The sequence below is a fragment of the Siphateles boraxobius genome, unplaced genomic scaffold, assembly GCF_051911475.1.
Source record: "Siphateles boraxobius isolate OS27281-9 unplaced genomic scaffold, OSU_SipBor_1 130, whole genome shotgun sequence".
NCBI classification, from domain to species: Eukaryota; Metazoa; Chordata; class Actinopteri; order Cypriniformes; family Leuciscidae; genus Siphateles; species Siphateles boraxobius.
Genome location: NW_027508734.1, coordinates 6,777,483 through 6,801,339, shown reverse-complemented (window position 1 = coordinate 6,801,339; position 23,857 = coordinate 6,777,483). Strand labels below are relative to the sequence as shown.

Below are 23,857 nucleotides of genomic sequence, written 5' to 3'. Positions count from 1 at the left end.
CTCTCTCGCTCTCATTCTCTTTCCCTGCCGTTCGTCTAACTTGCTCTCTTACACAGAGATCTGACATAAGTAGGACATTCCTCTCTTTCCTGTAATGATTGTCTAGATACAGTAAGTGAATCTCTCCTTTTATTCTGTTATTTCTGCCTTTAATGTTCCTGCCAGGCCATTTATACATTTTTTCAATTCAACACTTTTGTTCTCTCTCAATAAATTTTTTCGGCTTATATACCCTACCCTAGAAAAAGAGCAAGCAGTAGATCTTGTTTTGCGCTGTAATGTGTAGGTGATGTGTGTGTGTGTGTGTGTTGTGGTTCTGTGAGGCTCAGCGCTCGGGATCATGGAGGTACGGCACTAATGCTAATCAAACAGAACATGCGAATAGTTAGACGTCAGCACATATCAATGCCTACAGGGCAAATACACCACACACACACACGCACGCACGCACGCGCGCGCACGCGAACACACACACAGACAGATGAGGAAAGGAGTAATACAGTTTGTGTGTAGGACAGCGAAATGCAGGACGCATGAAATAAAAATTCTGTTCGATCATACAAATAAGATGATAATTATTTTCATAGCTGATAACTGTAAATGGAGGATATTAACTATTGTGTATTACTATACATAATAAATATAACAAATACATCAAACATAAATAATAAAAAAAAAATTTGATCATTGTAAATGCTACAAGTGAATCTAGGTATTATAACAGTTTGACAATAATATTCATTTTGACAAGGGCTAAAGATTATATTTTTCAATTTAGCAACTTTAATAAATTATTAATGTTTTTCTTATTAATCGTTTTGTTTTTTAAGATTGAGTGCCTTACAAATTAAATGTATATGGTGTGTCCAATCTCATAACTGCAACTTTATCTCTGGCATTTTTGATTTTATATTAAACTTAATGTATAATTTGGGATTTAATTTCTAGAATTTCTAAAGAGAGTGAGAGAGAGAAAGAGAGAGAGAGAGAGAGAGAGAGAGAGAGAGAGAGAGTGAGAGAGAGAGAGAGAGAGAGAGAGAGAGAGAGAGAGTGAGAGAGAGAGAGAGTGAGAGAGAGAGAGAGAGAGTGAGAGAGAGAGAGAGAGAGAGAGAGAGAGAGAGAGAGAGAGAGAGAGAGAGAGAGAGAGAGAGAGAGAGAGTGAGGGATCGGCAAAGTGCAGGAGAACATGACGGATCGCTCTCTTGGTGATTCCAGCTCAGCACCTTCATCAGACACAGCATGAGTGCGCGAACACGCACACACGCACGCACACACAAACGCACAGTCTGTGTCTGACAATCAAACCCAACGGGAACTGTGTGCACGTTTGTGTGTGTTTGTGTATGTGTGAGTTCAGGGCGACAGCAAATCTATTGCTAGCAGGAGTGTGTCGGCATTTCTGTGAAACTACAGTGCTAATGATGAATGTGTGTGCAGTTCTGAACACTGTAGAGGTTACAGAACATCTCATCACCAGTGTCAACAAAACTTAGTTTTCAGGAGTCTCAGCTTAAACTATGAGACTTATTATTTAGCCTATATTCAATGCATAAACATTTAGCTATATTTTAAGTAGACAGTATAAGGTTTAGATGTTAAATATAAAAAAAAATATTGAGAATATTATCAATTAGGCCTAAATCAGGTGCCTTTTAGCTCAAGTAAATAAAACAAGCATATCTATATGCTGTGAGATCATCCCGCTTGAACAGATTTGCATTTGCTGTCCATTTATCCTTATCACTGTTCTGCTCAAATTCACAGCATTCAGGTCTTATCACCAGTGTTATTGTTAACTACAACTAAAAATGTTTTCTGTATTCGAAAGAAAATATTAGATGAAAAACTTAAAAAATTAAAATAATAAATTTTGTCTTAGCATTAAAACTACTTAAAGGGGTCACGACATGAGAAATCAAATTTGCCTAGATCTTTTGACATATAAGAGGTCTTTGTAACATTAAAATTCATAAAGAAGAAACATAATTCATATTTGTCATAAAATTAGTTTTATATATTTAAATATTTAAAATTATATCAACAATATTTTTTTTACACATTAATATTACAACTCACATTCACTAACATTGAAAAGAAGGGGTCAGTAAGATTGTACTTTTCATTTTTTTTTAAGAAATTAATTAATACTTTTATTCAGCAGGGATATATTAAAATAATCAAAAGTGTCTCTGACTACGTTTACATGCAGCCAAATTTCGGGTTATGGTCGGGTTAAGGTCACTATTCGGGTTTCTGAAACATTAGGGATAACCCGTTTACATGCGTGAGCAGAGAGAGTTACTCCTGTATACATGGAATTGCAATATCCCGATGTAAACGCGACGCACGGTTAGCGTCTGGACGTACGGACAACCTTAAGACGCAATATGCGTCATTTCCGATTCTTCTTTCTGTATCCAAAGACAACAACAACAGCAGCACGCGGATAATGAGTAGTTCGGGGCAGATAGCGATCGCCTTTGTTTGCGCTTTGGTGCTGGTAACGTTACTGACCTCGCTCCAAAAGTATGCTGTGCTGCGTCTCGCCATGTTTACTTCCGGTATAGTGCACGCGGGGTTTTGTATGCACCGAGAAGTTTCTCTACTCAAAAGACCAAGATTCCTTGCGAATAGAACATGCGCAGAACACACATCACTATGGGGATATGCCGGTGCGCGTTTACATGACCAAAAATTCGGGTTAGAAAAGGGGTACCCCAGGTATAATATCCCGGTTTTTAAAATCCGGGATATGAGCATATTCGGGTTTTTGCCGGTGTTTACATGGCCGTTCAAAACCGGGTTATTGCTAATATCCCGATTTTGAACGGGTTATTGGCTGCATGTAAACGTAGTCAATGAAGACAGCAAAGATCAAAGAATCCTGAAAAATTTAATTTCAACATTTATAATAATAATCAGAAAATCAGCATATTAGAATGATTTCTAAAGGATCGTGTGAAAACTGAAGACTGGATTATCGATTCTGAAAATTCAGTTTTGATCACATGAATAAATTACAGTTTACATTAACAAGTTAATGGCCAGCAAATTGTGGTGACAAGTAAAGATACGACTGCTATCAAATGCACCACCCCTTTGTGACCAACCCAGAAACCAAAATAAATCTCTATGGTGTTGTGTGTTGACAAAAACAATCTGGTTTTGTTATGCTGAACTACACAAAGTTGTGCTGCTGCAGCCTGGTTGAAGTGTGTTAATTCCCTCAACCAATCAGACACTGATTGCTGCAGACGCACTAGTTTTGTTTGTGCTAATCAGATTGTAAATCAGGGTAACCATCCATGAAAGACTTGTTCAGGAACCAGTGAAGAACAGAACAACTTCTAAAGCTACAGCTTTATTGAAATTTAGCAGTAAACTGTGCGCTTATGCTGAATTCTTATTTATCAGTGTCTGTAACAGTTAGTGGTCAGCAAGTATGGCCTTTTCTATGGTCTACAAAACAGAGAGCTGTAAAATGCTGGTATATTCAGTATCATCAAATTGTACACTACTGTTCAAAAGTTTAGTATCAGAAAGATTTATTTTTGAAAGAAAGCTCTTCTGTTCATCAAGGGCAGGCTGCATTTATTTGATCAAAAATACAGAAAAAAATATTGTGGAATAATTCAAAATTATCTTTGTATTTAAATATATTTTTTAATTATTCCAGTGATCAAAGCTGAATTTTCAGCATAATTAATCCGGTCTTCAGTGTCACACGATCCTTCAGAAATCAGTCTAAAATGCTGATTTGCTGCTCAAGAAACATTTCATATTATTATCAATGTTAAAAACAGTTGTGTATGCGGGTACTTTTCACATACTGTTTTTTCGAATACTATGACTGCATCCCAAATCATCCCTACAGTTGCAATTGAAATTATTCAACCCCCACTGAAAATCAGGTTTATTGACAAATTTATAGACTTTAAGCTGTTTGCAATGAACAAATCAACCTAAAGTAGTTGAAATAGCTCAACACAACAAATGTTTAAAGTGGTTTCCCCAAATACAACTGAAAATGCAAATTTTAATGACTTCTGCAGTTTCAAAATTATTCAATGCTTTCATGACAAGCATCTTTAGTACTTAGTAGAAAACACTTTTGCTGTTATGACCTGCTGCAAACGAGATGTAAAACCAGACACCAGCTTCTCTTCTGGCAGTATTTCTGAGGAATCTGAGCCCAGTCCTCATGAGCAATGGCCTCCAGTTCAGTAATAAACCTTCTTCAAATCTCACCAGAGATTTTCTATGGGGTTCAAGTAAGGAGACTGTGATGCCACTGTAGGATGTTCCAGGACTTCTTCTGCAACCAAGCCTTGAGGGAATATGAGGTATGCTTGAGATCATTGTCCTGTTGGAAGGTCCAACAGGTCCAAGCTTCAGCTTCCTCACTGACGGCATGAAGTTTTCTCCTAGGATTTCCTGATACTTCAATGAATCAATCTTGCTTTCCACACGCTGCAGGTTTCCAGTGCCAGGGGATGTAAAGCAGCCGCAGAACATCACGAGTTGATAGCTTCCTTTTTCTGCCCGTCCAGGTAGTGTAACAATTGTTCCTTTAACTTTGAACTTGCGAACTATGCTTCCAACGGTGCCTCTAGGAACATTTAGTGCCTTCGCTATCTTTTTGTATCCTGTTCCTTGTTTTTGAAGGGCGATTATATATCGTCTTAACTTTTTGGACCATTCTTTTGACTTGGCCTTATTTATAACATGCAGTCAAACGTGACACTCAACAAACCTAGTCATTTAAGATATTTCATGTGTTCTAGCTCAAACACACCTGGTGCAACTAATGAAGCCCTTGATTATTTGCATCAGGTGTGCTTGAGACAACACCTGTTTTGCAGATTTGCGCTGTTGTGAGGGATTCTATGCAGGGGGATTAATCATTTTAAAACTGGAGAAGTCATTCAAAGTTGCATTTTCAGTTGAATTTGGGGGAACCATTTGAGACATTTGCCTTTAAGTCATGCGGGAACAACAAAATATATATATATATAAAAAAGATCAAATTGATTATTCAATACATTGATTTATCATTATTTAAACAACGGATCTACAAACCGAAATTCTACCAACATTCGTTTTGCTCTGTGGCACATGTCTCAAATATACTAAAAGGAAAGACCCTGTGTGCAGTGAGCCATGAACAGCATAACCCCTAAACAGATTACTTGTATCGGAGCAGTTTAGGGCTGTTGTGGACAGGGATGAGGAGTCCACGGATTCAGGGTCCTACAGCCTTCGATTTGTTCAATCCACCTGATCTGGACTGAGGTGTTGATAGACTGGTGTTGAGTATGAGGTCGTGCTCGACACTGTCTGGCTGAACAATTTATAAAGTGACACAGACGGAGAGTGAAAGGCGGGAGAAAGTGAGCATGAAGCTATAAATTTCAAGTGTGTGTGAGTCTGTGTTCGAGTTGATAATGATGTGACACACAGCCTGAATAATGAGCTAGGCTCAGGTGGACACACACCTCTGTCTCGACACCCACCCTTCGGATGAAGTGTACACTAATCACACACTAACTCACTCAGACACACACACACAAACTCACGCTCAGACGTCACTCTTTCTCTCCATCCTTTTTTCAGCAGCTTAACACTACCATGCTCACAAATAGCATTTCCCATAAACACCTGTCAAACACTTGCATACATTTATATGAGGACAGAACTTTATTGTTAGTACAAAAGATAATTATGCTGATTATAGACCAAACCTCAAACCCCAATCTCAAACCTAAGAAAAGCACTTTAAGGATACATAAAATAAAGAGTTTGTTGTCCAGTTGAGAACATCCTCATCCTCAAAATATTACATATATATATATATATATATATATATATAAGCACAAGGTCCATTTTTTATGGGGCATAAGTGATGTCCAATTCACAAATGAATCACTATTTTGAGGCAAAGACTTCATCAAATAAATTGGCAAAACTGTGTAAATTGGTTTGTGAATTAGTCAGGAAATCCAAGAACATCAAGAGAATTGGATGAAGTTGCCAGTAAACTGAAAGCAAATCTGCAGATGAATCCTATTTTTTGCAAGCAATGAAGATCTTTATTAGTTGAACATCTGCGTATGCGGTCTGTGAACGATTCAGGTATAGACACATTCGATTAAATTCTTTATACAGGTAATATTTATACAGGTAAGTTTTACAACCAAACAGATTATTACGCTAAGGACACGATACAATGACATATACTGAAGTAACTAGTGACTAGATACTTTTACTTATTTCTATAAGTGCTTGTACTTAACTACAGTTTTTGGATACTCTACCTCTGTTAATTATATAAAATAAATACAAATTAATTTAGAAAATGTACTGTATATGTACTTATATAATTGCACACACACACACACACACACACACACACACACACACACACACACACACACACACACACACACACACACACACACACACACACACACACACACACACACACACACACACACACACACACACACACACAATCCATAGACAAATTATTCCTCCTTATTTGGTAAAACAAATCCTAAATAAATAAATATTATATACTTATATAAAATGTATATAAATTCTTATTAGTACTTATACAATACTTTATTTATTGACAGATGGACATTCACACTCTATCTTTGTGGCTGACCTTCATTCCAGATCTTTTACTCTCCACACTTATCATCATCATCATTATAATGTATTAATAAAGTCGTAATAGTTAAAGAGTCTATAATTCAGTTCCAGTGATGCCACAAGCTGTCATTGACCCAACCAGCAGTTCACCAATGCAATAAAAACAACGAGTGTCAAATTGCATGAAAAACAAGGATATTTTTCAGAGCTTTTTCAATCCCATCTTTTCACATTCCCAAAGAACTATAGGTAAAAACAGCAAGACTGAGAGGGAAGAAGAAAAAGAAGAAAAAAAACATCTTTGGTAAACACAAGAAGGAACATCAGGGCAAAAACACACATTGCTCTCAAGAAAGGAGTTCAAAAAAATGAACATTAATAGCAATCTCCCAGATAAAAGATGACAACATGTGCTGATCCATGTGTGTGTATCTGTGTTTTTCCAGCTTTCCTCCGCATCCTGATTCATTGACTGGTCCTTACTACCGCACCCAGAGAACTATTCACACTGACAAAACACAGTGAAAACACCTCTGTCTTCGTGAGAGTTGGAGATAAGTGTAAAACCTAATAATCGCTCAGAGTCTTGAAAAACATCATAAAGCAACTGCTGTAAAATTGTGCTTTAGACAGCAGTACGGGGTATTACACTTCAAAACCTTTGTTTCTTCTCTCATTTAATGAAGATACAGTGTTTTTTCTGCCATCATCTTCAACTTTCGGAAGCCGCGCGTCTCTTTCCAAAGTCAAACGAGAAAGTTTCACCTCGTTCCACACAGACATACACACACATATATGCACATGTGGTTCCTTCATATACTCTTCATCACTACCAAGGAAAGGCTGTTTGCTTTTTAATTTGCCAAAAAAGACTTCAAAAACAAAAAGACAAGAAAAAAGGAAAAACATGCAACAAAAATACCTTCATCTCGTGGCCGGTTCAGTGTTGATTCATCGTGTTTTTTTGTGAGTGGACCTAGGGTTAAGACAAAAAGGAGGGAAAAAGAGAAAAGAGAAAATTCAAAAAAAGATTACTGTGGCAAGAGAAAAATCAAAAAAAGAAAACAAGAAAGAGCAAAAAACAAGAAATCAGCAAGAGGTTATTGTTCTCATTCTTTTCCAAAGGTGACAAAAAGAAAAGCAAAAGCAAACAACAAAAAGCATCATAAACACAGAATATCAAGAAAGACACAAATCGGCTACAAGATCAAAGTAGTTTAATGTTAGATCTGTGAATATTCTCTCTCGCCATTGTTCTGCTGTTCTTTAACACCAGCCTCACTCGATGCCGTTCCGACGACTTGTTTAGCTTCCGGGGATGAAGTCAAAATCAATGTGGAGGAATCAGGAATTAACCTCTGAGGTATGAAAAACAAGAATTCCCATTCCCACCCGAGTCCTCCTCCCTCCTCTCGCTCCGGTCAAGCTATCATCCGCCTCGCTTTGAAAATGTGAGAGGTGGTAGAGAAGAGGACCTGAGGGAAGGTGGGCATAACACACACACACACACACACACACACACACACACACACACACACACACACACACACACACACACACACACACACACACACACACACACACACACACACACACACACACACACACACACACACACACAAACAGACACACACACAAACAGACACACACACACACACACACACACACACACACACACACACACACACACACACACACACACACACACACACACACACACACACACACACACACACACAGTGTTGACACTGTTGTTTTTGTGTGTAAACTGGGAGTTTAGGCTTTCTATACATACTCAGCACAAAAATAAAACTTTAACACCGTCGCTGATTAATGCTCTGAAACACTTGGGAACAAAAATATACTCATTTCATCAGACCGAGACCAAAATGAAAATCTAGGATCTAATTTAAAGGGGTCATGAAAAATCTAATTTACCTTGATCTTTTGACTTGTAAGAGGTCTTTGTACCATTTAAAAGTGCTGCGAGTTTCATAGTTTAAAATATTCTCCTCATTATAAACAAAGCATTTATTTAATCAAGCTCCAAAAACGGTTAGTTTTGATATTGAGGGATTTGTGACGTGACACTGGGAAATTCATTTGCATATGACTGCCTCCAGAGCAAGACATTAATGAATAGTTGTACATCATCTCCTCATAGGCTCCGCCCACTGGCATTCAGTCTCTTAACGTCTGACATTTTCCTACACTGGATGTGAGAGTCGTGTCAAAAACATAAAACCCATTATAATCACTGACGCTGTTTACAGATGTGTGTTCAGTTTCTGACACTTGAGTCTGTCGACAACAGGACAGACGGACGAGTGAAAGATCGTTCGCTTTGTCTCGTCCAGTTTAAACAGCTCATCTGTGTCTCTGTACAGACTTCAGAAGGAACAAGTGGATGGTTTATTTTAATGGCGTCCCAGATCACTTCGGATAATAATATGTTTGTTGGGAGCATTTTGTTTAGTAAACGAGGCACAGTGTAATGGAGAGTTCACAAAGAAACGTTTGTTGAAAGATGAAGCAGCAACTGTGTTGAATCTGCATCGCATACTGGAAGTAAATGATTTCATAATTGAATATTTTTTTTATTTTTCTAATTAATTTAATTGGTTTATGCTCACAAAACAAAAAAATAATAATTAAATTTAAAAAGCATGTTTCTGAATTTCACTGTGAAATAAACAGTTGCAGATAGGAATGGAAGAGTAGAAAGGAGAGTAACCTCATGAAACAAATCATTTTTGTCAGAGAATGCATTATAAAGATATTTTTAGACCCTTTTTAGACTTCTTTCAGTGTGGGCTGACCTGGAAAATGCCTGTCAAAGAGAGAAAGACACTGAAAGAGAGAGATACATACAGAAAAATAATGAAGAGGTCTCTCTACTGGACATGGCTGTCCTTACTTGACATTTAAGAAGAAAAAGAGTTCATGAATGTGTGAGAGAAAGACAGGTCAGATCTGTCTCGCTCTAGTAGACATGGAGAGTAAAAACAGGGGACAATGTGTGTATTCCCTGACCGAGGGAAATATATCTTGTCAATCAAACACACAAGAGAGAAAGTCTGGCCAGAAAGGAGTTTAGAGATGAGTCCACTATGGGTCCCCTGTCCAGCGATGACAGGACGGGGCACTTGCTGTCAAAAGGTAATCTGATTGAGAGGAAAACCAAATGACAGGATGTGGAATGAGATTCAACTGTATGTGACCATTACCAAGGAGGGAGTGTTGTATAAAATTGTTATTTTATATTTATGAACGTAATCATATTTGAATAAAGGTAATTTTTCCTTGGCTGTACATCACTTTTGGCCACTACTATGTGTGAATAATTGTGTTGGTGTGTATGTATAGTATGTATATGTATAAATATATGTATATATATTATATATATATATATACATACTTATATATATATATACATACTTATTAATTTACTAATTAGTTAATTTAATTTTCAGCATCATTACTCTAGTCTTCAGTGTCACATGAACACTCAAAATTCATTCTAATATGCTGATTTATGATTATTATCAATGCTGGAAAAAATTCATTATGTTTTGGTGGAAACCATGGTACATTTTGTTCAGAATTCTATGATGAATAGCAAGTTCAAAAGAACAGCACTTATATGAAATAGAAATCTTTTGTAACATTATTAATATCTTTACTGTCACTTTTAAATTTAATGTATGCTTGCCGAACAAAAGTATTAATTTTTGAAAAGAAAAATCTTACTGACCCCCAAATATTTGAACAGTAGTGTGTTTATATATATATATATATATATATATATATATATATATATATATATATATATAATTGTTGTCTCGGTTGGCCCTTCAACCTTCCAAAATCAATTCTATCAATTTCAAGAGGCTCATTTCTACTTTCCACTCACTGATTTCTACCTGGATGGAGATATTGCTCCCAAATTCATCCTCGACCGTCCCTTTCCTCTCTCATATTCATTTTCTCTCTCCTCGGCTGCATCCAAATTTTTTTTTTTTTGATCATCTGTTCTCATCATTTCTCTTTGCATAACCTCTTTTTCCAAGCCTGCCTTCTCTCTTCTCTCTTTGGTGAGTTATGTAATCAATTATTTCAGCCCCAGTTCCTGGTTGTGACCTTGCTCTGCCCTCTGGCCTTTAACAGGGCAGAAAAACACCAGCAGAGTGAGAATCTGCACACGTGACGCTCTTCTGCACATCTACTTTAACAATACAGCCAATGATGCATGCATTTGAGTGTGTGCATGTGGTTATTGAGATGTTTGTGATATGAAGGTCTGTGTATATCATTTGTGTGTAGCATGTGTGTGTTTTTATGTAAAACTGGGCTTTAATCTGAGTGTGTGTACGTGTGTATACATAACTGAAAGTAGATGCTTTCACACAGACACAAACACACACACACACACACACACAAACACACACACACACACACACACACACACACACACACACACACACACACACACACACACACACACACACACACACACACACACACACACACACACACACACACACACACACACAGTGAGGCTCATCCGCAGATGCCAGTGGAATTACACACTCCCTCAGTGTTAGACGTCAGGGCTCGTAATCAGGCCGACCACAGGTGTCTGTGGACCGGAGCGCTTTAGCAGAAATGTACCCTCTCCTCCAATATCCCAAACGGGGGGATATGAGTTCAATCTGCTACCTGTGGCTCACCCTCTCAACAGAAATACGATTCAGAAAATCAGCTTGAAAGAGGAATGAGATAGCCAGATGGCTTCCACCTGATGTTTTCATGCCTCTCAGCTTCTCCTGAGTGGAAATGGGTAGAAATTAGAGCGCCGATAGAAAGAGAGCACCCAAGTGACTTTGATAGACTGGATATAATTGAGCTCTATTTAACAGCATTAAAGATGCCTGGCCGACCTGGTGTGTGAAGTGTGTTTCTATTATACGACGTGGGGAGATGTAAATTGGAATTAGCATTAGAGGCATTTCTATTAAACTGAGTATTGCTGCAGTCCAGCATGGATCTGTAATGATTTCGGGGGTTTATGCGCTTTGATAAAGTGCTGAGGAAGATTCTTGGTACTGAAAGAGGACAGATTAAAAGAGAGACAGACAGTAATGGTCTGATGGTAATAACATAGTATTTTAAATATGGTTGCGGTCGGGGGAAAACCTTGTATCTCTATAAAACACTACATTTCAGGAACTGGGAAAAAAAACCTGCATTCTTTAAACAAACACTGCGTTGTCAAAGTTGACAATGAGGCTTTATGTAAGGTCAGACACTTGCATGTGACATTATTTATATTATTAACATTTTACCAAAATCAAGCTCAATGGAGTCTCAGTTGAACACAAAACATACAGTACATGTTTTGTCCATCATTAGAACGGCTGCATCCGAGGCAGTAAGTGCATCGCATTATGTTTTCATCAACTTACAGGTTATAAAGTTTATTGTAGCTACAACACCAAATCAGAAAAAGTTGGGACGTTTTGTAAAATGCATTAAAATCAAGAATCTGTGATTTGTTAATTCTATTTAAACTTTTTTTAACTGACAAAAGTAAAAAGAAAACTTTTCCAATGTTTTCACTGACCAACATAATTGTATTTTGTAAATATGAACAAATTTTGATTTTGATGGCTGCAACACACCCCAAAAAAGTTGGGACAGATACATGTTTACCACTGTGTCACATCACCTTTCCTTTTAATTACACTTTTTAATCATTCGGGAGTTGAGGATACTAATTGTTGGAGTTTTGCTAGTGGAATATTTGCCCAATCTTGTCTGATACAAGACAGCCGCTCAACAGTCTGTGGTCATCGTTGCCTGATTCTCCTTTTCATGATGGATCATACATTTTCCATAAGAGACATATCTGGACTGCAGTAAACAGGCAGGAACATCTCTTCTATGGTGCAGAGTGTCTAGAAACCACTCAGTTTTAGCATGTGCAGAATGAGGCCTGGCATTGTCTTGCTTCACAGGAAAGATGTCATCTTGATGGCAGTTTTTGTCTCTGTACAATCCAAATATATGCCTCCATGTCAATGGTACCTTCACAATAATGCAAGTTACCCATACCGTTTGCAATGATGCACCTCAATACCAGCACAGATGTTTGCTTTTGCACCTGTCGCTGGTGAAAGTCTGGTTGGTCCCTTTCGTCTTTGGGACTGAGAACTCAGTGTCCATTTTCTCCATAAAACAAGCTGAAACATGGACTCATATGACCACAGCACACATTTCCACTGTCTTCTAGACCATCTGAGATGAGCTCAGGCACAGAGAACTCGCCGGCATCTTCACATAGAACTGATGTAAAGCTTTCTCCGTGCGTAACAGAGATTCAAGTGGCATTTCTTGATGCAGAGTCAGACTGTGTTCAGTGAAAACGGTTTTCCAAATTACTCCTGAGCACATGTGTCTGTATTTAACGGATTAGCATGATGGTATCTTGTGCAATGCCATCTGAGGGCTCAAAGGTCACACACATTCAACAGATTTCTACTGCCTTACCCAACACAGACTGAATTTCTCTGGATTCCCTGAATCTTGTGACAATATTATGTATGGAAGATGATAAAAGACAAAAATTATTTGCAATCTTGCATTGAAAAATGTGATTTCTTTATTTGTTTTACAATTCTCTCATGATATTTGGCACAAAGTGATGAGCCATGACCCATCTTTGCTTAAAAAGACTGAGAATCACTTTTACACCCAAACATGATACGCTCAACTATTACCAATTCACCTGCTCATTGTGGACTGTTTCAAAAGAGTTGGATAATCTAATTTGGGTAATCTTTTCACTTTTATTTATTCTCTGTCCCAACTTTTTTGAGGTGTGTTGCAGCCATCAAAATCAAAATGTGTTCATATTTACAAATACAATTATGTTGGTCAGTGAAAACACTGGAAAAGTTTTCTTTGTACTTTTGTCAGTTAAAAAAAGTTTAAATAGAATTAACAAATCACAGATTCTTGATTTTAATGCATTTTACAAAATGTCCCAACTTTTCCTGATTTGGGGTTGTATATGGGCTCTCAGTTTTTTCTGTCATTCCTCATGATGTTAAAAAGGCGAAGTGCTTCGCACAAGCTATTTTAGACAACATTGGCTCGATGACAAATACCTCACTAAGACACTCTCCGCTCCTCAAATACATAAAACATTAGCCTTTGTTGTTTCTTGAGCGTAAAGAAAATGCTGTACTTATTCAAAGAACCAGTTCTATTTTTACCATTGCATTGCAAACTAACCTCTGTGCAGTACTTCTTTCACTATCGAGGGGGGCGGAGTTATAAGGTTTGACTGACAGTTTGAGTTACAAGGTTTAGTCACATGCTCTTCTTAATACTTTTCATTGGTTAAATATTTGCAAAACCAAGATGTAAAAGGTCACCAATAGTAATTATTTGAATTGGCTGAATGTTTGCTTTACATATCAGAAAAGAGGCCAAATGAATATGAGTTTGATCAAATAAAGCTATCCCTCAAGAGCTACTGCATTTGACCATTGGTTAACATTATGTAATAACATGCACAGCCTAAGTCAGGGTTCCTCAATCCTGGTCATGGAGAGCCAGTTTTCTGCAGACTTTAGTTTAAATTCTAATTAAAAGCACCTGAATATCAACTAATCAGGGTCTTTGGTTTGACTTAATTACAGCTAGGTGTGTTGGAGCACGATTGGAATTAAATTATGCATCCGAAAGCTGAAATATTCTGCAGCATTAGGAGGTATGAAGGCGACAAGCCACGTCCGAGTCTTATGATCGTGTCACATCCCATCCACTGAGATCCCTTCAGCTGATCGATTTTTGAAGGCAGCATTGATTTATCCTTTGCTGCCAATAATATCCCACTATCCTCTGTGCTCAATGCTCTGCTTGAGCTAAAATATAAAAGCAAGAATCAGTATTGTATTAATTAGATATCACCAAAGCTCTCTCTGTTTTGTAGTAGCTTATCAGAGTGTTATGCTACCTGTCTGAAATTAGTTTCAGAAGGTAGTTTTGTGTGCAAAATCATTGCCAGGGCAGCAAGACAACACAACGCAGCCACTGTGGAAAGTGTCTGGATAAACACATGGTCCTGTATGAATATCATAAAAAGCAGTGGTTTTCAAACAAGGGGGCTGCAGGATGGATGCAAAGTATTTAAATAATAAATGATTATTAATATAATCAAACTCGAATTCAAACTAAAATGCTAAAAAAGAAAAATTAAGATGTAAACGGAAATCATGTGTCAATGAGGGGCCATCATGGGTCAATGTGTCAGTGATTGAGTGAATCACTGCTGTAACACCATTATATTATAATCGTGGAAGTGTCCAAAAAGGCACAGAACTGCCATGGAACAACGTCCAAAAAAACACGGTAATATTATACATTAATAGAGTGAAATAGAGCACAAGTGAGAAATAGAGAAAGAGAGGAGGCTGAATGTAAGTGGAAGGAGTGTTTGGTGTAGATAGAGAGAAAGAGAGGGAGGTACACAAAGAGATAAGGTGACTGGGATGGAGTGAATGTGTGAAAAGAGGAGTATTTGAACAGAGCAGAGCTAGATGGGATGACATTTAGGTGCGGTGGAGATGCAGACAGCATGAAGGTTAAAACTGTTTCCACGGTAACCCCCGCCGCTCCGAATTAAAGCTGGGTCTCCAGAGAAACATGATGCCCGGTGAAAAAATATGCCTGCTCAGTTATAAAGACTGCAGAGAACTGTCATAAGACTGACATCAGGCTCTTTAAATCCTGCATACAGCTGACATGAGCCAAGAGCCCATTATAATGCCTGTTCTAACATCATATTCTACCAACTAATGCACTTAAACGGTCCACTATTACAGATATAATCCAAACTAAACTTTTCTTAACCAGTATTTTTCTTTACAGTCCCCCCCGCAGTTATCCCTTAAAACTCATCTTCGATCACCATAATGACATAGGCTATTTAAAAAAAAAATCCTTGTAAAAGAAATCGTCATGCCTTAAAATAGCTTGAATGTAACTACACTCTTGGCTCATTTAGTATACGCGGTTTTATGAATATGCAAATGAGCCCCGCCTCCACTCACTCACACCAGTTCAGAGATCCACTCGTTGACGATCACACGTTGATCTGATTGGTTACAAGGTAGTTTGTGACGTCAGAAACACCAGCGATTTCAAACCGTGTTTTTGAGACTGTTTTTGGTTCACTGCAGTTTTAAAGAGAAAATACTCAGCAATGGTGTTGACATGAATTTGCACATGATTTGTCTTAAAGCATAATAAAAACACCACATAGACATAAACAACATTGATTTTCACCACAGGATATCCACTGTAAAAAATTTGATAAATAAAGGCCGCTTTGGTTTAAATAAAATGGCAGAAATTCACAGTAAAAAATACCGTTTTCAGTTTTACAGGATGCCTGTATATTTTACAACTTATAACTGTACATTTCATTAAGTGCTATAATGTTAGTATACCTAATTTAACTACCAAAACGCCTCATCCTAAAATATACCGATAATACCCACCACAATAATGCAGGTGGCACAATAGAAAGCCACATAAATGACCTGTTCATAAAACATGACCAATACTCATAGGCGGTGTAATAGGTCATAAACACAAACAAAAAACACCATCAGGGTAATATACAACACCACGGTAATATAATAAACATTAAATCATTTTTTAGATTATATGGCAATTCATAGTTTTACTGGCAAAAAACATACATTTGACAGTATTTTACTCAAAAATGAAATTAAATATAATGTGATGTTAAACCACTTCAAATTTTTTACTGTATATGGTAAATTTACAGAATTTAGGTTACCAAACAGTTGACGGTATCCATTGATCTACAGAGTATGGAAAGAAGAATACTATGTAAGTCGATGGGGCACATCAACTGTTTGGTTACTGACATTCTTCAAAACATCATCTTCTGTGTTCAGCAAACGAAAGAAATTTACACGGATTTGGAACAACTTGAGGGTGAGTAAATATTGACAGAATTTTCATTTTTGGGTGAACTATCCCTTTAAGATAGGGGTGTCCAAACCTGCTTCCTGCAGTATTTAGCTCCAAACTGCTCCAACACACCTGCCTGGAAGTGTCTAGTGATCCAGAAAGCCTTGACTAGCTGGTTCAGGTGTGTTTAATTATGAAGGCCCTCCAGGAGCAGGACTGGACATTCCTGAGTTAAGTCAAATCTGAAGGAAACGGCTGTTAGGACAAGCTCAAAGCCACTTTTACCTCAATGTGGCAACACATGGAATACTCCTCTCATTACACATCATCAAAATATGAGGTACATATGGGTCTTCGTGTTTTTGCATCAGTGAGATGCAAACACTTTCAAAGACTTGTCTCGCATAACCAGACCTTCAGACTGACGGCAGAAGGTCTGGACATCGCAGCTTCCATTGGCCAAGGACCGCCCAGAGGCCGTCTGACTGACATGTAAAGCAACCAATCACAGTTTGTTTTGTTCATGATTATGGGCGTGGAAATGTAACGTCGATTTCCCTACAATAACAGATGTATTTTAACTTTACATGCTTCACATACTTTTGAAAATCCAGCATTTAGTTGATCCTGATAAGCGCCCATTGTCACTTGTAAAGACGACGGTGTTCTTCTTCCATGAGGGGGTTTAGCTTCACGACATCTTTGTATCCAGGCGGACTGTTAAGAACACGATACACGCATCTCCCAGAAATCCTGTAGAATTTAACCAATCAGATGACAAATTCGAAACTCCTGAAGTGTTTCCAATTTTCGGTGACATTTGCATCAGACGTTCAGCCAACGGTCCGTGTGTGTGACGTCTGAGGCTGAGACTATTCAGAGACTCACCTGTGCAGGGAAAATGACTAAAAATACAGTAGATAAATAAGTTTTGGGACAAATATGCATTTTTCAATGCAAATAATGCAAAATACAAATAAATATTATAAATATTTTCTAAATAAATTACAAATAAATGCAAAATAAAGTAAATATTAATAAAATATATAATAATTAATAAAAATATATATAAATATGTATGGCTGTAAACATGTCATTTAATATCAATATTTTAGGTAACATTTATGAAAGAAAAAAGTGCCATCACGAACAATTTTTAATTAACCATTTTGAAAAAAGTTATTTGGATTTCAATTAAATAGTACTGTGGTGTGACAAATTAATTTGTTGGAGCACAAATTTTCCATGTAAAGTCTCAATTAATATGAGATTCTTGTATCGGCACGCATAATAATCATAAAAAGAATAAGAAGACTGTCGGTTGTAATTATATAGTGTATTGGAGAGCAAAAACAATCATAACTCTACAATAATGGTTTGTGACAGCTAAGGCAAACACTCCATTGTGACTTATGAGGCCTATTAATGACTTTTATGTGTGTCTGCAAGAGATTGTGTGTATGAGTGCACACATGACAGATGCAGGCTAATCTTGCTGATTTAATGTAATCTAGCTCATTTTAAGTGACTATTGTTTTCCTCCTTTTCTCGACGATGTTGCCGTAATCCTGTTAAAACACACAAAAGATGCCGCTAATCACCTGGATCAAAATAGAACAAGTCATGTCACATTCACTGAGAGTGTTCCACCACGTCATCATCCTCTTCTCTTCTCTTCTCTTCTCTTCTCTTCTCTTCTCTTCTCTTCTCTTCTCTTAACTTCTCTTCTCTTTTCTTAACTTATATTCTCTTCCATCATCTTGCTCTCCTCTTGGTGTGTCCCCAATAACTCTTTCGATACCTCCATTCAAAAGAAATCTACAAAATTTCCCAGAAAATAAGCATAGAAAATGCAAAAAAAACAAAACAAAAAAAAAACAGTCTGGTGATTCTCATCTGGGTCTGTCCATGGGAAATGTAAGCAATCTTTTTTTTCACACTCTTAAGGGTGCAGTAAGCGATATATGAAAAACGCTGTTGAAAAGTGGATCGGACCAAGCACACTTCTAGCCAATCAGAAGTAGGGGGCGTGTCCACTCATAATGGGGAGGTGAGAGAGTGAGCAAGAGGGAGATTTGAAGAAAGACTGTAGAAAGAGAGATAGCCGAGAGACATTACTAAAGAGAAAGGTCAGAAGAATATCACTGGGAAAAGAAGGTTTATGATCTGGCAAGAGCTTTAGGCCCACGAGACAGAAGCGGGAAGATCTGAAAACGGACACCAAGGTTGCGTTGTTTCTCCTCCATACGTGAGTAACATTGGTTTTGCTCTGTTTCACAACAACAACAACAACAACAATATTTATTTATAAGGCACATTTAAAAACAACCAAGGCTGACCAAAGTGCCGTACAGGATGGAATAAAACAAAATAATAACAAAAAACTACCAACAAAGGAAAACACAACAGTAGATAAACCATAATTACCAAAATTAAGCAGTATTAAAGGCCAAGGAAAATAAATACGTCTTTAAAGAAGATTTGAAGGAGGAAACAGACGAGGCTAATCTAATGTGGAGAGGTAGGCTGTTCCAAAGTTTAGGGCCCGCAGTTGCGAAGGCGCGATCACCTCGCTTTTTAAGTCTAGATCTAGGCACGATGAGTAGACATTGATCGCTAGATCTCAGACTTCTAGAGGGAGTGTACGGGCGAAGTAGATCAGTAAGGTACTGAGGGGCCAAATTGTTGATTGTCTTTATAAACAAATAATACAATTTTAAAATGAATTCTAAAGTTGACAGGTAGCCAGTGCAGTGATGATAAAACCGGGGTGATCGACTCGTACTTACGGGTCCCAGTGAGAAGTCTAGCAGCTGCGTTTTGCACTAGCTGTAGACGGGAGAGGGAAGACTGAGAGACACCAACATAAAGAGAATTACAATAGTCTAAACGTGATGTAACAAAAGCATGGATCACTGTTTGGAAGTTACTCTTGGTTAAAAAAGGTTTCACTTTAGAAAGTTGGCGAAGATGAAAAAAGCACGATCTTACAACAGCACTGATCTGTTTATCAAATTTCAGGTTATGATAGAACAGAAAGCCAAGATTTCTAGCGCATTGAGTTTCACAAGGTGCAAGTGGACCACGGTCAGCATCAAGAACACAGTTTTCCCTGGGCCCAAATAAAATGATTTCAGTTTTATTTTCATTTAAATTTAGAAAATTACTTGACTGCCAAAGCTTAAGTTCATCTAAACAGGCCAACAGGGATTGTAAACCATTTTTGTCGTTATGTTTTAACGGAAAGTAGATCCGAGTATCATCAGCGTATAAATGAAAGCATACTCCGTGTTTACTAAAAATGGAGGCCAGAGGTAGCATATACAGGATAAACAATACCGGGCCGAGGATTGATCCCTGTGGGACTCCACAATTTAGAGGTAGACTAGAGGAGGACTGATGACCAATACGAACACTAAAACATCTGTTGGTCAGATGGGAACGAAACCACTCTAAGACTGCGCCATGAAAGCCTACAGATATCTCCAGACGTCACAACAGGATCTCATGGTCAACTAAATCAAATGTGGCGCTCAGATCCAATAAAACTAAAGCAATGGATTTACCAGAATCAGTTTCTGTGAAAATATCACTTGAAACTTTTAAAAGGGCAGTTTCAGTGCTGTGTAAAGCTTTAAAACCGGTTGAAAAGTTTCATGCAGAGAATTTACAGCCAAGTATGATTGTAATTGAGTCAGTGCAACTTTCTCAATGATTTTAGAAATAAAAGGTAGATTAGAAATAGGACGGAAGTTAGAAAGAGACGAAGGATCCAAGATTGTTTTTTTAAGATATGGCGTCATCACAGCAATTTTAAGACTGTTTGGGAAGGAACCAGTAGACAGGCACTTGTTAATAACTAATAAAAGGCCAGGACCGACTGTGTCCATTATTTGTCTCAGGAAAAAAGCTGGAATAATATCCTGAGGACAGATAGTAGGTTTTAGGTGACCAACGATTTCATTACATGAATCCAGATCCATCAGCTCGAACTCAGACCAGATGGAAGAACATAATGGAACCTCTTGCATAGTGTATACGGAGTTAGACAACTGAGATCTTAGAGTTTTGATCTTATCAACAAAAAACTTTCCAAAGTTGTCGCAGAGAGCAGTAGAGGGCTCTAAAATAGATTGCACAGAAGGATTTAAAACAGAGTTAATAGTGGAAAAAAGAACTTGAGGTTTATGACAATTTTTAGTAGGGCTGTGAATCTTTGGGTAGACAGCGAATCGATTCGATTCACGATTCATAGGTTTTCAATTCGATTCAAGAACGATTTTTGCAAATTCAGAAAGATTCGATTCGATGTGATTCACATTAAAGTTCGATGCGATTCGATTAATTCGATTCGATTCTTAATTTTTTCTATGCATTCATAGGATTATTTAAATGCTTCCCCCAATGGGTCTAAGTCAGGGTGTGAATTACACAGTGGTCTTTGGGGGTCAGAGAGTGGGGACAAAAAAAACAAAAAAAACGACATTTTGTCTATTGTTAATGTTAGTTCATGCTAGTTTTTAATTAATTTATTATTATAAAAAAATATTTCCAAAGCCTCTAAATTAGCATTTGTAGAAATATAAGCCAAGATTTAAAAAGCATGATGAACTAACAATACTTTTAAAGCCTAACTATTTTGTAGGATATGTTAATGGATACACAATCTTAAAGTGTTCCTGGTACATCCTTCCATTGTGAGACTAAAAATACCATGAACTTTCCCACTAAACCTTAACTAACTTTCCTCATGGAATAGTAAGTATTCCTCATGGTATACTCTTTGTTCTCTTTATAGGCTACTGAACATTTTCCTACGATTCTGAGAGAAAACGCGCCAGGTGTCTACTTTTGCTATAGGCTAGTAACGATTACGAATGCAACTTTTATGCGCATCTGATTGATGGATAAACCATGCGCTCTTATTTCAGTGTAATTAATATTGTAGTTATTTCAGCAGTTTCCTTCGTACATTCAGTTTAATGGCATAAAGTTAAATTTCATTCATGATTCATAGGAAGCGTGTGTATTTTAGGTCTATTTGCGTCTGCTCTTTCCATGTAATAAATGCGCACCTTGAATAAGTGGGGTTCTACTTCAGCTGCTCAGGACGGGTATGACCCATTTCCGTAAAACTTCAGTATCTTATCTTAAAGAAAATAACGGCGACGTTTCCACGCAACGAACGCGTTGTTTCATAGCAGTGCCCGCGCAATGACATGGCAACTTTATAAATGGCTTGAGCGGTTTGACTCAAGACTTGCTTTCTCGATAGAAAGCTGTCACCTGCTCATGTGAACATCAGTGGCTGTCCTGAGGAGAGCTCAAACACGGACTGCTCAAAAATCTGTAGATGAGAGCTATATGGGGCCGAGGGCGAGCGAAATCCAGTGAAAGATGGTAAAGAGTGCAGCGAGTATCTGTGAATGAGAGCTGGGAGGACACCAAATGACGTCGCACAAGTAACGGCTCCATTAATTCACGCACGTAGTCATTTAATGTTAACATATTGTAAAGCACTGAATCGCTATAGAATCGCAAATTATTCGATTCTTAGCATTTTAAATCGATTATTGACCGAAATAAACGATTCACGATTCAAAATACATGTTTCAAGATCGATGCATATGCATCGTCAGGATTTGTAATCGATGCATCGAGAAAACGAGTGAATCGTTACACCCCTAATTTTTACGGATAAGTTCAGAAAAATAATTACATTTAGCAGCCTTTGCAGCTTTCTGAAACAAATTGTAAGAATTTTTCATGATTTCATAAGAGATCTGCAATTGGTCCTTTTTCCATTTGCGTTCAGCCTGTCTACATACCCGTCTAAGGGTGCGTGTAGTGTCAGTGTGCCAGGGCACTGGTGCGGGCTTATGATTTTTAAACTTCAAGGGCGCAATAGAATTCATAATATCTGCACAGGTGGAATTGAAAAGATTAAGATTTGCATTAGCATCCAGGTTATGCAGAGTAGAGTTAGACTCCAAACAGTTACGTACATCATGACAGGCTGCAGAAAATTCTCTACTAGAACGTTGAGTAAGACAGCGAGTTAAGCGTGCCAGCGATGGGTTTCTATATATACGACCAGTAAGAGGGACAGTAAAAAGTACAGGCCTGTGGTCAGAGAAAGATGCACTACTGATTTCTATGTTTGAAATAGAGAAGCCATGAGTTAAAATCAGATCAAGGGTGTGGCCGTGGATGTGCGTTGGACCAGAAACCCACTGAGTAGAATCAAAGGACTCAATCAGATTTAGAAAATCAGTAGAATATGGTTTAGAAGCACAGCAAACGTGAACATTGAAATCACCCAGAAGCAATATTTTGTCATGCCTAATGACTAAGTCGCCCATTAGTACAGCAAGTTCACTTAAAAAGTCCTTATTTTGCTGAGGAGGACGATATATTAGAGCTATCACAATGGGGTTTACTAAGACTAATTGTAAGAGTTGCACCTCAAAACTGTGATATGAGCCAGTAGGGAGATGTCGGCAGTGAAAAGTGTCTTTAAAAACAGTGACAAGACCCCCACCGCGACCAGACAAACGCGGGGGGTTTATAAAATGACAGCTGCGAGGCACCAGTTCCGAAAACGGAAACAACTCGCCAGGCTTAGTCCAAGTCTCAGTGATACATAGAAAATCCAGCGCTTGAGAGGTAAAAAAGTCTTTTAAAATGAAAGTTTTGTTTACCAGAGACCGGGCATTAATAAGAGCAAACTACAACCGCGATGAAATGGTATCTGGCTGTGTTTCTCGGCACAATGGACGAAGGTTGAGGAGATTTGCTCCACCATGGCGAGGACGAGATAGAGTCCGAGCAGGTGCAGAGAGAAATCCAGGGAGGACAGGAAGCAGCCATCGATGTTGGCCATCCAAGGAACGCCGGCCGGTGGAGGATTTGTGAGCAGATTCGGGTCCCCATCGGAGAGAAGCGTGTTGCTATTGCAGATCATAATTCCGTTGCAGGGCCGATCTGAATCGTACGATGATACCACCACGCTCTTGCGCCTTCTCCGGCGTCTCCGGTGAGGTAGATCCACTTGGAACCGGCACAGGTATGCAGGAGGGAGAGGTGGACAAGGTGGAATGACAGGGCGCGGTCCACAAATATCGCACCTCACGTTAGGCAAGACAGTGACCACACTACGAATGTGTAATAGTGTCTAAACGGTCATAGACCA

The 23,857-nt window shown here is 38.1% G+C and overlaps 1 protein-coding gene across 2 annotated transcripts in view; it reads right to left on the bottom strand.

Moving 5' to 3' along the window:
• nlgn2a (neuroligin 2a) overlaps window positions 1-23,857 on the bottom strand; it is a 266,646-nt gene that overhangs the window by 105,740 nt on the left and 137,049 nt on the right. Inside the window, exon 3 of one of the 2 annotated variants that reach the window (XM_077227549.1) lies at window positions 7,577-7,630. The exons of the other annotated variant lie outside the window; for it this stretch is intronic. Coding sequence (XP_077083664.1) covers window positions 7,577-7,630 — 54 coding nt within the window. The remainder of the gene's footprint in view (window positions 1-7,576; window positions 7,631-23,857) is intronic. 2 annotated transcript variants of the gene reach the window in all.